Source organism: Pelobates fuscus, chromosome 2 (assembly GCF_036172605.1).
Source record: "Pelobates fuscus isolate aPelFus1 chromosome 2, aPelFus1.pri, whole genome shotgun sequence".
Taxonomy (NCBI): Eukaryota; Metazoa; Chordata; class Amphibia; order Anura; family Pelobatidae; genus Pelobates; species Pelobates fuscus.
This window is the reverse complement of record NC_086318.1, coordinates 33548069-33563315: the sequence shown is the minus strand read 5'-3', so window position 1 is coordinate 33563315 and position 15247 is coordinate 33548069. Positions and strand designations below refer to the sequence as shown.

Sequence of the window (15247 nt, the reverse complement as noted above, 5' to 3'; positions counted from 1 at the left end):
GTTGCTAGAGGTGCTTCCTGGGGCAGTGTTGCACTGCTATTCAGTTTCTCCACCCTCTGCATGCAGACACTGAACTTTCCTCATAGAGATGCATTGATTCAATTCATCTCTATGAGGATATGCTGATTGGTCAGGGCTGTGTTTGACTTGTGTTGGCTCTGCCCCTGATCTCCCTCTTTGACAGTCTCAGCCAACCCTATAGGGAAGCATTGTGATTGACTCAGACCAACACTTCTGATTATGTCAGCCAAGCAGGCAGATCAGGGGCAGCAGCTGCAGACTTGAATACAAGTACGATTTTACTATATTTAGGGAGGTAAGGGGGGTCCGGGGGACCTCGTTATGTCACTGAAATGGAGGATGCACATGTCAGACGATGCCTGTGGCCTACATAAATAATGGGTATGTTTCGGTTTTTCCACTTTCCCACTTAGTTTTCAATTCATTTTGAGGTTTGTTATTGGTCTGTTTTTCAAACAGATTTTTATTCATTTTCTTGATTATGAGAGACATTGCTTTCATTATCTACACCCTACTGAATGAATATGTTGGACTTTTTGGCCTATTTCTACTTTTAATATATTATCTATGCCCTGAAACCAACTAATTCCGGTAACTTTTAAACATATATTACTTAGATGTTTTTTATAGCTCTTTAGGTACTTTGGTAATATGATTGCAATAAATTAGATATATATCTACTATTTTTGCTTCAAATTCCTTTTAATCCATACCTTCAATTAATTGATCATTCAGCAATTACCTGTGGAGTATTATTACTTTATTGGCTCTCCACAATTACATTGAACTTCGTTTGGGTGTGAATTAAAAGGCAGATTAGATGTGGACGAAACGTCCCAAACTAATCTTTGCACAAGTTTAATTTCATTCTCACAGTGGCAGTTTACCCTTGCATCCTAGATGTTTCTAAACTACGTTTCCCAAGATGCTGAGCTAGACAAGACGTATAATGGAGCATCATGTGAGTAGTAATGGGATAATGTTATCATAATAATGTTACCATTGAGATTGGCAGACCCAGGTGCTGATGGACCTTATTCAGTTGAATTGGCATGTCAGGCCAAGTTTGGTATAAGTGAAGTTTAGTAAATGTAAGTGGTGATAATTCTTAGGTTGTTATCACATATTGAAGGTCCTTAGGCCAATGTGGTCCTTAATCTTTTTGTTTATTCCAGACTTAACTCAGTCTATACAGCACAAAACAGTCTACAATGTTTTATTTTTTGTTCCAGGAGGGAAAGAAGCACATACATTGTATTGTGTTTAGTTAATCATTTTTCCTAATAAAAAATGCAAATAACACCATGTTCTTATTAAAAAGCAATCGCATTTGGAACGCTTGTGAAACATTAAACAGCACATTATGTGGGAAAACAAAATAAACATTTATCCTGGCACACAACAGTGGAACTGGGCATTTGACATACTTGGCAGGGAAAGTAGTACTATATTAATCTCAAGCATGGAGAAAAGCTAATATAATATTTAAATATTTACCTAACTCGTTACATTTTTAAGGCTGTGCAACAGAGTTGAAAATAGGCTTTGTTAAACCTGTGAAACTCTTCCAAGTGGCGGCTGAATGGTCCCTGCAACCTCGGCAAGATGGTGTGACAACCTATCGAGTGAAGGCAAAGTTCCGCCGATGAACGCCGAAGGGGTTAAAGAAGCACGCCTCTGCCTTTCAACGTTGCCTTATGACCACCAAGAAAGTCAGATCTCTCTGCCAGATTGCACAGATTTAGAGCAACAGCAAATCCCAGCGAAAATCCTTGCTTAGTCACAGTGAAACGTTAGTCACGGAGACTTAGGCGTACTAATAAAAAAAATGTCATAAAGAGTGGAAATGTAATATGTAATTATATTACAAGAAGAAAGGAAAAAATGCCAATGATGTGAAGAAAAATATAGAATATATATTACCATACTTTTTATTTAACTTATCTATTTATAAACTGCCACAAATAATACATTATTTCAGGTATGTCCTGGAAAGCATTATTATTTCCCAGATTCCCCCAGTTTTTGTCCCTTCTGATGGTGTAATGGAATGCAATGTTGAAGGACCTATGAAAAAGGGTAGATGGGTGAGCAAAGTAGTTCAACTAGAGAAATCTGAAGACAGTCTGAACCTGCGTGGGCTGGGCTGTGAGTTCAATAATACACACGATCCATGCTCGAATTGAAGGCCAGGGCCACTATGTGCCATTCTCAGGCAACCCAGGAAAGTGGGTGAATGTACCAATACCAAAGACTCTGAGAATAGGAGACTAACCCAGTCCTGTACAAGTCCATGGAGCGACTGTAGCGATACTTACCTTATCCGGGGGCCGGCCGAGGTCCTCTATTCCCGCCGCGCGTGGTCCTGCATGAGCCGCACGCGGCTCGCTCAAAGTTCAGACGAAGGCGTGTCCCGCCTAGCTCTAAGAGCGCACCGCACGTCTCGGACGCGCTCTTAAAGGTACAGTGGGAGCCGAAATGTGAAACGGTCTTTTGGGGCGTGGATATGACTGGGGCCAATCAAATTAAATACTAGGGTATTTATACTTACCTCTCCCTTAACTCCCTGCCCTATTGTGGTTTCTGATTCAGTTCCCTTTAGCGCTTGTATCGTTCAGTTGTGATTTTTCGTATTTGACCTTGGCTTTGTATTTGACTCCGTTTTTCTCTTTATCCCTGCTTTGTCTTGTTTGCCGGCTTACTGATTCCTGTGTACTAGTCCTTGGCTAGTTCTTGTTTTCGCTGTCTCTCTGTTCCCTTGACCTCGGCTCGTTCCTGACTCTGTCACTTCTCTGTTCTACGTCGAGTCCGGCCATTCTAAGGTCCGGTAAGATGTATCTGCTTTATCTTGTCAATTGTTGGACTAAATCTTGCGTGTTGGGGTACACTACCGTGACAGCAATTAAGTACCGCTAATAGGTACAAGAATACGTATTATAGCCATAGGTGTATGGAACCAAAAGGACAAGAAAAACCTATACATGGTTAAAGTGCACAAGGAGTGCTACAGCAACTATTTTCTGAATGTGTAGAGGTAGAACTATGTAGTGGGGATGTCATCTGGGAATGGGCTTGGATTCATTGAGTGAAGTAATAGAAATACTACCGGCATAGAATCTCTAGCAAACCTCGTGAAGAAAGTGGTTGTTGTACATAACCTGTATCTGATGCTCTTTCGTATTTGAAACTAGCCTTTTCTATTATTCTCTCACACCTGTCATCCATAACAGGTTTCTCAAAGAGAAACACTTGATAAACACCTTCACATGGTTTCATGAAAAATCTTTAGTATTAGAGGTTAAAGGGTCAGTATAATAAGCACCATCACCACTTGATTTGCTTCCAGATTCGAAAACTAAAGTTGTAAACAACCTTCATGGGGAGGTTTATCTTTCTGTTTACACTGGGACAGTATAGTGTAATTTAGAGCAGTGTTCTCCAACCCAGTCCTCATGGACCACCAACAGTCCAGGTTTTGTCAGTATCTCCATTGGAATAAAACAGGGGGACCACTGATTTAGGGAGTGAGAGATCTGGTTGACACTCATAGAATCTCCAGGAAGATAACGGTGAATTAAGGGGTATTTTAAGCACAAAAATAACTTTTAGCTTCATGAATCAGTTTTGGGGTATAGATCATGTCTCTGTAGTCTCACGGATCAATTCACTGCCATTTAGGAGTTAAATCACTACTGTTACTTTTTACGCAGCCCTAGCTTCACCTCCACCAGCTGTGACTCACACGGCCTACATGAAAACACGTTTTCATTTTCAATCAGCCTTTACAACAAAGTGTGTTTACTTTAGAAGTTCATATCTTATGCTCTTCTAACTGAACTTCAATACACACAGGAGACTCCTGCAGGCTCTAGCAAACTATTAACAGAGCAGGAGATGACACATTCTAAATTAAGATCTCATTAGATATCTCCTTACAGGAAACTTGGAAAGTGACTGTGTAGGTCACATCAAGGGAGGTGTGACTAGGGCTGCATCAATAAAGTGATTTAACTCCTAAATGGCAGATAACTGAGAAATGAGACTGCAGGGAAATGATCTATACCCCAGTACCATTATTTACCTCGTTTCACTATTTTTACAAGCTGCTCTGCACTTTCCCACAGAAAGTTATAGTAATTAGAGTAAATGAATAAGTATCTCCTATATCACAGTAAAGTGTTGTGTGATTGTTAATGTTTACCTTTTCTCAAATTTTTGGACAATTGTTTGATGTTTTGACTCTCCGGTGTTATTTATTATTCTGCTCTAATGTATATTTGCTGATGAGGAAGAAAGAACACAATTGCAACGGTATACACAAAGCACAAAATACAGTTACAAAACATGCAGGACAAGAAGCTTAACCTATTGCAAGGAGGGGGAGCAGCATGCTTAGCCGCTGAGCCAGCATCACTTCAAAACCCATTTATTTTGTGAGGACATTACAAAGAACTTGAATAGAACGTTGGACAATATATAACAACGTTCTAACAGCACAGACGTCTTTTTGTTTCTATGTAGCAATCTCTAACAGTTTATAAATCTCAGAGTGAAATACTAGACTTGAAATAATGAGACATTTTCCCCTCAGAGATCTTCAGCAGTCTTCGTGTGTTTTATAGGACACAGCAGTTCGATTTAAGGCTATTCCAGCATATTCAAGACATTTTTGTTTGATTTATATTGCTAATGACACATTATGGATTATTTCACCTAATAGCATGAAACCTAAATGTATGGAATTTCTGAACTTCGTGGAGAAAAGTAGCAGACCCTGCGGGCAAAAAAATGGTATTTACCGGGACAGGCTGTCTGATGCACATCTTGCACCATGGCTAATTACTATATTGCGTTGGAACAGTACCCACATACTTTCAATCAACCATCTTTAATGGCTGGCAGGGGGAATCAGAAAATATATTACCAGGCCTAACTCTAAATACCAATGTAGGAAGCCAGCATAAAGCTCCTGCCTGCAGAAAATTAAAAGAAAACCTACAGTTATTTAAAGAGGATGTGTGAGAGAGGTATGAGTATAATCGCTGAAGAGAGTGGGCAGGGTGAGATAGGGTTATGACTGAAGTCGATGGGTGGGAAGGAGACGTAAGGGTATGAAGGCTGAAGGAATGAATGGAAAGGAGGTCTTGGAAGTGAAAAATTGACTGAGTTAGTGGCATGAGACGGAGAGGTAATGACACGATGACAGATGATGGTAGGAGTAAAAGAAAATAGTGACCAGATGACACAGAGTTGTTGGGATCTATGGAAGGTAGACAGAAATGAGAGAAAATGTAGATGAAGAGACATGGAGATGTAGGGATATATTTGTTGAAGGAGAAAGTGAGAGAAGAAAGCTGAGATGGTAAAGCACTTAAGGATGAAGAAGGCAGAAGGGGCGAGATTGAGGAGGAAATAGATGGACTTACTGGTAGAAGAGATCAAACTAACGAGAACATTAAATGGACACTTTGTAATGGTTTCAGTGCATATATGCTTCACCTTTTGTTTAGCAATGTAAAATAGTGCCATTCCTGAGAATTGACAATGGACATTTTGCCTAAAACACCTCTCGTGGCTGTGACACAGCGAGCCACTAGAGGCACTTATTCCTTACAGCCTTTAATTTGCCCTTGTCCTTATATTTGATGTTTGTTATCACCGTCCACACCAAAATGATGTTGAACGCCAATAATGATTCTCATTGAGAAGAATTAGATTCAGTACTTCTCTGGGGAAAGCACTGGATTGCCAGAGCATGGCATTTGCCACACTTTCACTGCAGGTCTATACGCTTTCCAGGAGCCCAACCTAAACCCATATAAACAAACTTTGAGTTAAAAATGACTTATTTAAAATAGGTCTACTTCTTCAAGAATCTATATTTGTTTTCCTTGACCCATAAGAGGTAGAAATAAAAGGAACATTCCTATTTTCTATACAAAGGAGAGAAAAAAAAATCCTTACTGAACGATCCAATTTGTCAGCTATAGCAGCTAACACACATCTCTATAGAATTATATACCATTATGCAAAAACTATTTCAAAATATAGAATACGTGGAAATATTCTAGCTGAATTCATTTTAAATGGCCAAGAAGGTAGCAACATGACTTTAACCAAATCAAAACCATTTAAAACACAAAGTACATCCTGGCTTAATTAAAGAGTCTGCCTTTCCTGGCTCCTAAAAGGCCCATTGTACGAAGTTTTAAAACACTACTAATTCGGCATGGTTGATTTATAGTTCTGTAAGTACAAGTGTTGCAAGTACAGTGGAGATCACTTAAAGGATTAACTGCTAAGGCAGTAAAAAGTAGACTAAAATGAAATATAAAAATGCAACAATGTCAGCCAGATTTAAGAATGGAATATAAACAATGGTAATTGACATTCGAGGAGTAAAAACTAACCGAGGCAGAGTTCAGTCTCATAACATCTAAATATACTAAACAAATGCATGTGTAAATCCTCTGATATATTCGCCATTGCTTTGTTACTGTGTATTGTATCAAGGGGGGGTTGCATTCTCCCCCAACATTGGTGTCCAAAATTGGAACTGTTGGGAGGCCTGCTTATCTGTATGTCTATAACCATTTTTTTTTACTCCATTTAAAGTTTAAAAAATTGGTTTGACGTAAAACCCGAACACAGGGCTTAAAGATCAGAGCGATTTAAGAGCAATGTACTTTAAGAGAAGTGTTTTTCGTTCTGAGACCCGAAACTTCTTAATACATATTGCCTTTCATGCCCTGCTAGGTAGGTTAAAACATTTTTATGTGAAAGTGATAGATAGGTAAATTCTGTAATCATATGTATTGCTGTTGTCACAAAAAGGCTTACTAAAATAAGCTTGAGAGTTGTATAGGAGATACATTTTTGCTGTGGTATCACCCCCCCCCCCCCCCCCCCCATCCCCTACGCCACCCAAATTCATAAGGTTCTCAGTGATCTACAGTTGATTTAAATTAAAACAGAGATTTATAAAGAAATGTAACTTTAGGGGCAATACAAGTCCAAACACAGTAATTGCAAGCAACTATCGTACTGATTAGGCATCATGAAAATGCTTTTGTACAATGCTTTGTAAAGCAAAACCGCACCACAACAAAAACACATCCTGTCTAAGCCGTACTGACGTCAGAGATGTGTGTTCAGCATTTTTTTTTCTGGACATCTTGCCATGTTTTGTGGCCCAGAGCAAAGTGGAACCAAGAGCATTTACATTCGTCCCAAACCAAGAATACCGCACAGTCTCAAGGTAATTGATACCTAAACGAGAGACTGCTTTAAGGTTATGGTTTACTAGATGAGTATATTACGGGGTTTTAAACACTCTGCAAGTGTTCTTCTGCAACAAAAGAGAAGGATTCTTCAGAGAAAACAAACTTGTTTAAGGAGTTAAGGAGTTTCTACTCAGAAGAATGGAAATTAAAGGGGCAATACCACTGAAAGGTTTAATATGCAAATGAAATGCAAATGTCATTTTATTTAATTTGTTTTGCGAATCTGCACGTTTGTGTTGACTTTCTTGTGTTTCTGTTGGGCGGATAGCAGATATAGCTAGATTAAGGCGGCAGTGTTCCCCACACCTGAAATACTAACCCTGAAAAAAAGATGTAGAAACATATGCTGAGTAAAAGTAGGTTTTACTTTGTCTCAGTATATTTCCTATGTCTGACACTTCTAGACACTGGGGGAGCTATCGCAGTCTACCGCCATCACTGGCCACAAGGTAAGTGAATCTCACCTTTTCTGACCCCCAGCCACTGGACCACCACCGGCAATTTTACCATCAGGGTTTTTCGAAAATTATGCAAAGTCTAAAGACGGTGACAGTGCCACTAAGCAATACGTTTAATAGAGGGGCTTTAGCCAATAGCCAATGAGCAGCGAAAAGTGGAACAATGGGCAACCACTGTGAGACAGCCACCACCATTAGGGGATGCACACATTCCAGTTGGCATGGCTAGTTATGAAGTACTACATACTAATATAATTGACGCATTGTGACCTATGCACACAAAATGCAAATTTAAAAAAGTATGTAGTGTAACCAGACCGGTTACCTCCGCTATTAGCCTCCGTCAGCTGCTCAGGAACCACTTAGAATATAAAGAGACCCATTTCCCCCAGTAACTAGACGACAAACAGCTCTGGAGGTACACCACACTTTTTTTGAGCCAAACACAGCTTTTATGCATAGCCCCATGCAATGGGTCTTCGACTCACACAAACAGGGGTTGTATCCCAGGATCCTCTATACCAAGGAGCTGTCCCTTTGTCTACCAAATATGGAAAGCCCGCCACTCAGGTGAAGGTTCTCTTGCACAGGGGGGTCTTCATCCCAGGAGCCTCTGTGCCTGGGAGCCAAGGTGTGGGAAAAGGGTCCGTCCCTTTGTCTCCCAGGCACGATACTGGAACTAATCTGACTACACGTGATCGACCACAACGAGCTGCCATTTTGAGAAGGTCTCTGCACATACCTACGCATAGAAATCATCGGCTGCCTTCCATATTAAAGGAGGCAAAGGAAAAAACGGAACTTCCATATATGGAGAAGAAGGGTGGGGACATTGTTAAGTTTTTACATGCGTGCTTTATTTGTATTTATTGTATAAGGTATATAAGTCTATGGTATTTACCTGGAATTATTGCACATGAGGAAGACCAAGTGTTATTGGTCGAAACGCATTGTGCTTAAATTTTATTGAAATAAAGAGCAACTTTGCATTTTATACCTGGTTCCTGTAATATCATCCAGAGGAATATCGTTACTTTTCTGGGGGACCTGCATCTTTTCCAGTACCAATATTGGATGTATGAACACGCCATCATAGTTTAGAGCCGACTTACATGGCTCTTGATATTATTTAAATTCAGTAACCACTATATACCATTGTGTGTGCAAACCGCCTTTTTCTCTGTACCCAGGTACAGAACAGCCTGCCAAACTAGCCGGTGCCCCGAAAATGTCCACATCAACCTCAGGACCCTCACATCGGTACCTTCCTCGACCAGTCTCCGCTCACGAGTTCCCTGTGTGGAATCCCGGCAAGGGAAGCGTCTCCTATCCGCGTACGAATGCTCCCCCTGGTTGGCATTCGACTATACGAAATTGCGGCCACCCAGGGGAGCACTCATTAATTACTTCCCTTGCAGTTTCTCACTTATGTAGCGAGTGCGAACGTTCTGATTAACTAGTGTGAACGTTCTAATGGGACACAGAGGAAGTCCTCGTTCGGGAAACAATCCATGAACGCTCCCCCTGGCTGGCATTCGTCTATACGAAATGGTGGCAACCCAGGGGAGTACACATTAATTGTTTCCCTGGTTTAAAATCGGCCCTGTTTCAGCAGGTTTTGCACATGCTTAGTCTCCATTAGGAAGCAATTTTCAGAACTTGCATTGAGTTGCCTTCGAGCAGCAGAGCCAGCTGCCTATTGGGCTCTCTATTCAGGGGCCATCACTGGCTGACAGCACCAGAGGAGTGAGAGGGAAGTTCTCTAGGTTCCGGGTCCCTGTGTGTAGTGTGTCTCATGGGTGCTTTTCCCCTTAGGTTTCCTAGAGGGTTTGCCAGCACCCTTCCAGTACCTTTTTGCCAAACGTGAAGTCTCCTTTCGGGAGCAGGCAGAGTCATGCTGAGTAATGAGCAGTCATTGGTTTAATGGTTCCAGCAGTTGGGAAAACACTTTCGAGCATGAGTTTTTCACAGTGGCTGTAACTGCTGCATAAATCATGGACTACAGATCAGCGGATTCAACTGAGCCTCTTCCACATTGAGTGATTACAAGGCACACGTTGTGAACTTTTGTACATGATGAGGGAGACTGGGGATCATTGTAGGTCGGAGACTGGAGAACAGACTCAATGTGGCCACAATACAATAGTGAAATACTATCAATACAATAGTAAAATACAGGAGTAACCTGCAATATTTAGAGAGGTAGGAATTAGCATTCATATAGCAAGGGCTCATCTTGCATTATAGCAATATGTATATGAATACAATTACTCTTTCTCACTGTGTACCAGACAGGTATATATAGGGTAACTTGTAGTGAAGATAGATGACAGGAGTGTAACGTAGCAGGTCTCATGAATGTGTTTGTGACACCAAATGAAGAGTCCTATTAATGTGTCCACATTTGTGACCAGCTAAGTCAGGCTAATAAATCCCTGGCTTAGCCCAATTTACAGTCAAGAAGCAGAGTGCCCCTTAATCCCTGCCTGGAGAATGTACAAGGGTTTGTGTAGCCGAATTCCTGCATTCGCGATCACGCAGTTAAAATGGCTGCCGAGGGCTTGCAAATCGTTAGATCCATTATGGCCTCTGCGCGAACCGCAGGATACGAACTTACATGGAAAATTGCGTATGTGAAGAGAATGAGCAGCGGTCAGGACACTTAACTTCACGAGGTCCAAAGGAGGCAGGAGAACACAGAAATGCATGTTCCACTTGTTTTTACTATGCTACTGTGGGCTTCTGCGAAAGCCATGTCATTGCAACGTCAACTGCACATTAACTACGTGTCACGACTAAAAATAAAGAATAAAAAAAAAAAAATGCATGTTCCGGCACCGCAGCGTGGTCTAGGTGTAGTGTTTTGAAACAGACAGTGAGGTAGGCCAGAGATATGTGTATGGGGTACAGAGCCATACATTGTACTACATACATTGAACTAGAAAAAATAAACATTGTCCAGAGTAGGGACAAGCAAGGGGAGAGAACAGTGGTAGTTGAAAGAATATGTAAATAGTACAATTAGATATATCAACGTTCTCCAAAGAGAAGAGGAAAGTAGTACTCTGAACTGAGTCCTGTTGGAGCAGCAGAGACAGAGGAGGTGCTTAATGTATACATTTTGCGTTTTTCTGTTTGTTTGATTGTTACTGTACTTTTTATCTTTGCTTCTGTTTGGAGTCAGTAAAAGGAAGATGAGCATAATGTGCAGCCTCCGGTCATGTTGTAGAATTGTAAAGTACTGCGTAATATATTGGTGCTTAATAAATGCTAATATTAATAATAATTAACATCTCTATATTATGCTCAGCTCTCTGTATTGTTTGAGCATCTCTGTACTGTATAGAGAGGAGTAAAATTGTGGGGGAGGTGTCTGACACCCCACCATTTTAAAACTCCATCAGCCGCCACTATTAGTACTTATATTTTACTGATAAAGGCCTGTAAAAATAACTGTAAAGTTAAACTGTTTGTAATGTCTCTTCAAAAAAGGTTTTTAAGTCTGAAAAACAAATTGAAAAACATCCAAAATGTCATTAGATATTGAAGCATTATACCAGTAATGCAAAAAGCTATTTAAAATCTATTGAAATTTAGAAAGGCTTTAACCCCTTAAGGACCAAACTTCTGGAATAAAAGGGAATCATGACATGTCACGTGTCCTTAAGGGGTTAATAATCTCTATTTTAATTTACTTAATAAATCTAATAATCCACCAGCAGTAAACATGTAAATCCCCCCATTATTAGATGATCCATCACAAAAAAAAAAAAAAAAAGGTCTTCAGTGCAGGCAGAAAAATAGTTAAAGAATAAATATATTCCTAAATTAAATATGTTGTCTTTACCTGGTGGTCTGGTGGTTGCTGCAAGTGCCAAAACCTCTCTCCTGTTTTTAGACTATTTCCACATGTACCCCAAAGTGATCTATTGGTGGTCCAGTGGAAAACGGCCATCCGTACCTTGTAATTATAGTGTTTTAAAAAGCAGAGATTGTGGCAATTTATAAATTCCCAGAAAAATAAGGCAGACAAAAAATAGCTACAAATAGCAGCTTCTGTTGCTTAAAAATAATATATATATTTTTCAAATTTAAAATAGTCACAGCTGTTGAAAATGAAGGAGTTCAAAACGTATTTTTTTCAATCTCTTGATTTACACCTGTAAATGTAAATTAAACAGCAGGAGCTGTGATAATATGATATAAGGACCACTGTGCTTCCAACAAGCACAGCCAATACAGCCCCACAGCTACAGTGTGCAATGATCGACATTTCGTGAAAGGGACATTTTTTTGTGAAAAATGCAAAAAACTAATATGAAAAATTATTTTGGCCAGGGTTTTTGACTAAGTGGCTACTAAGAAAAAGACTGTACATAACCCATTTTAAATACCCTGGGTTGTCTACTGTTGCAAATGGTATGCCATGATGGGGGGTAATAATTTTAATTCCTGGGCTGCCATACGGTCTCAAAGGCAATATAGGCCCAGCAAACCAATCTGGCAAATTTCAATGTGTGCAAACTGAAATGGGTAAACACTTTATTTGACCATGTAACATTCCGACACATTATAAAACCTGTAGATGGGGGACATTGCTGTACTCGCGGGACATCATAGCAAATGAAAGCTTTATTTCTCATGAACAAAATGATATATAAAAAATGTGGGTGCACCTAAAATGAAAAGGTTGAACAAACATCTAGCTCAAATTTAGAATTTGTTCTGGTCAGAACTTGTACAATTGCCTCTGTCCTTAAGGGGATAAAGGCACCAAAATCACCATGTTTTAATGTAGTAGTTCTGGTGCATAGATGCTACTTTTCTGGGAAACTGGAATGTTTACATTTGTTGTAGAAGATACTTATATAGTGGCTTTGAAATTGACGACCACTAGTGCCACTTCCTCCGTAAAAAATAAATTAAAAAAATAATCAAGGGTCTCTACATTCGTCATCTTTGTGTACAGCTTGCTGACATCAAACGCATCCAATGTTTATTGTTTAATGTCATTCAATAAAATTAGAATTGTTAGGAATTCAAAGTGAATTTAAGGTCACAGTAGCTGAAATGGAAGTATAGTTGACTCGGAAAATGTCTACAACTATTTTTGGACTAAATGTGAACTTAATTCTGAATTGACTATGAATTCCTGAAAAGTCTCAGTTTAGTAAATAACAGTGTTAGAAAGGGAGTGAATTCAGTGCTTCTCTGTGAGAAGCATCGGATTGGTGGGGCACAGCAATAGCCATGCATCCGCCGCAGGTCCCATGGCTACTCGTGGCTATTTCATTGGACGGCATAATGTCACTTATAAAATGTTCTTTAAAAAATCAAGTTTGCCAGTAGTACTCACTGGAGTACTTATGCCACCCATGGTGATTTCAAAATTTCAACATTTCAGCGTGTCTAACAGTAAAACCTAATGAGCAGTAATTGAATACCTTATTAAAGGAACACTCCAAAACAATAACCACTATGGCCAGCACCCTTCCTGGGCAAGTAGTCAAATTGTTTGCGATTGGTTTAGATTTGGTGGCTTTGTTTTAGTGAATTTAGTTCTCTTAAAACCCAAACTTCGGCCCTCGAGATGTTGCTGAACTCCCATGATTCCATGAATGAAATAGATAGGCTGAGAATCATGGGAGTTGGAGTTCAGCAACATCTGGAGGGCCGGAGTTTGGGGAAGCCTGTCTTAGAATATATATTACCTGGGCTTACGGAATGCCCCTGTGGGACTTATTATTCCAGACTTACATTTCTCTGGTCTCTCTATACATATAATCTAGATATGGTTGCCAAATTTAAATTCTGCGATCTGCTCCTTATGTCAGCTTCAAAAAATTGTGTGTATGTAATAGGCTTGTTCAATCTATTGCACTGTTGCAGACCCCACCCCACTCCTAATTTTTTAGATAAGTGATTAGTGTGATCCATCATCTCTATGACCATGTATGTTTAAATGTGTTTTTTCAATAAACCATCACTGTTCATGCTCCAGAGTACCAGTGTAGAGTTTAGCTCATTGGCTGACAGTTCGAATGCAGGCAGCCAATTAGCTGGTCCTACACAGAAGGATCAGCTCAGTGGAGCCAAGGGTAGTCCTTCCAGGAGCAACTGGCACCCCTTGGACCCCAGGTCAAACAGTTCTTAAATAGTAATTTACCGGGCTGTACTGGCTATAGTGTTTAGAGTGTTTCTTTAAGCACAAACAATAGTTTTAATTGTCCGGGTAATTACAGAAAATACATTATTTTATTAAACTTACCTCCATTCTTTCTTGTTTAACATCATCAATCTCATCATCATCCATCAAGCTCAAGAGCTCACCGGTCTGGTCTATGGAGTTCAGAAAGTCCTGCGCCAGTTTCTGGCGTTTGCATGCGTTGCTTGTAGTGCTAAGCTTTTCTGGAAAGGAGACAAGTGAAAAGCAAGTCATGCAATTCTGGCCATTACGATCACACATATCCCCCATAACAGAAAAAAAAAAAAATTATGTCTTAGGCTTAGAATCCCATGCCTGTCTTGTCAGAACCCAGAATCACTGCCTGCATTGTCAGAACCCAGAATCACTGCCTGCATTGTCAGAACCCAGAATCACTGCCTGCATTGTCAGAACACAGAATCACTGCCTGCATTGTCAGAACACAGAATCACTGCCTGCATTGTCAGAACCCAGAATCACTGCCTGCATTGTCAGAACCCAGAATCACTGCCTGCATTGTCAGAACCCAGAATCACTGCCTGCATTGTCAGAACCCAGAATCACTGCCTGCATTGTCAGAACCCAGAATCACTGCCTGCATTGTCAGAATCCAGAATCACTGCCTGCATTGTCAGAACCCAGAATCACTGCCTGCATTGTCAGAACCCAGAATCACTGCCTGCATTGTCAGAACCCAGAATCACTGCCTGCATTGTCAGAACCCAGAATCACTGCCTGCATTGTCAGAACCCAGAATCACTGCCTGCATTGTCAGAACACAGAATCACTGCCTGCATTGTCAGAACACAGAATCACTGCCTGCATTGTCAGAACCCAGAATCACTGCCTGCATTGTCAGAATCCAGAATCACTGCCTGCATTGTCAGAACCCAGAATCACTGCCTGCATTGTCAGAACCCAGAACCACAGCCTGCCTTGTCAGAACCCAGAATCACTGCCTGCATTGTCAGAACACAGAATCACAGCCTGCCTTGTCAGAACCCAGAATCACAGCCTGCATTGTCAGAATCCAGAATCACTGCCTGCATTGTCAGAACCCAGAATCACTGCCTGCATTGTCAGAACCCAGAATCACTGCCTGCATTGTCAGAACCCAGAATCACTGCCTGCATTGTCAGAACCCAGAATCACAGCCTGCATTGTCAGAACCCAGAATCACAGCCTGCATTGTCAGAACCCAGAATCACTGCCTGCATTGTCAGAACCCAGAATCACAGCCTGCATTGTCAGAACCCAGAATCACTGCCTGCATTGTCAGA

The 15247-nt window shown here is 40.6% G+C and overlaps 1 protein-coding gene across 2 annotated transcripts in view; it reads right to left on the bottom strand.

Annotated features, from left to right (window-relative positions):
- Positions 1–15247, bottom strand: part of SUPT3H (SPT3 homolog, SAGA and STAGA complex component) — a 437882-nt gene that overhangs the window by 107386 nt on the left and 315249 nt on the right. For both annotated transcript variants that reach the window (XM_063440842.1, XM_063440843.1), the window contains one exon: positions 14031–14170. In XM_063440842.1, the coding sequence (XP_063296912.1) occupies positions 14031–14170 (140 nt within the window). The remainder of the gene's footprint in view (positions 1–14030; positions 14171–15247) is intronic.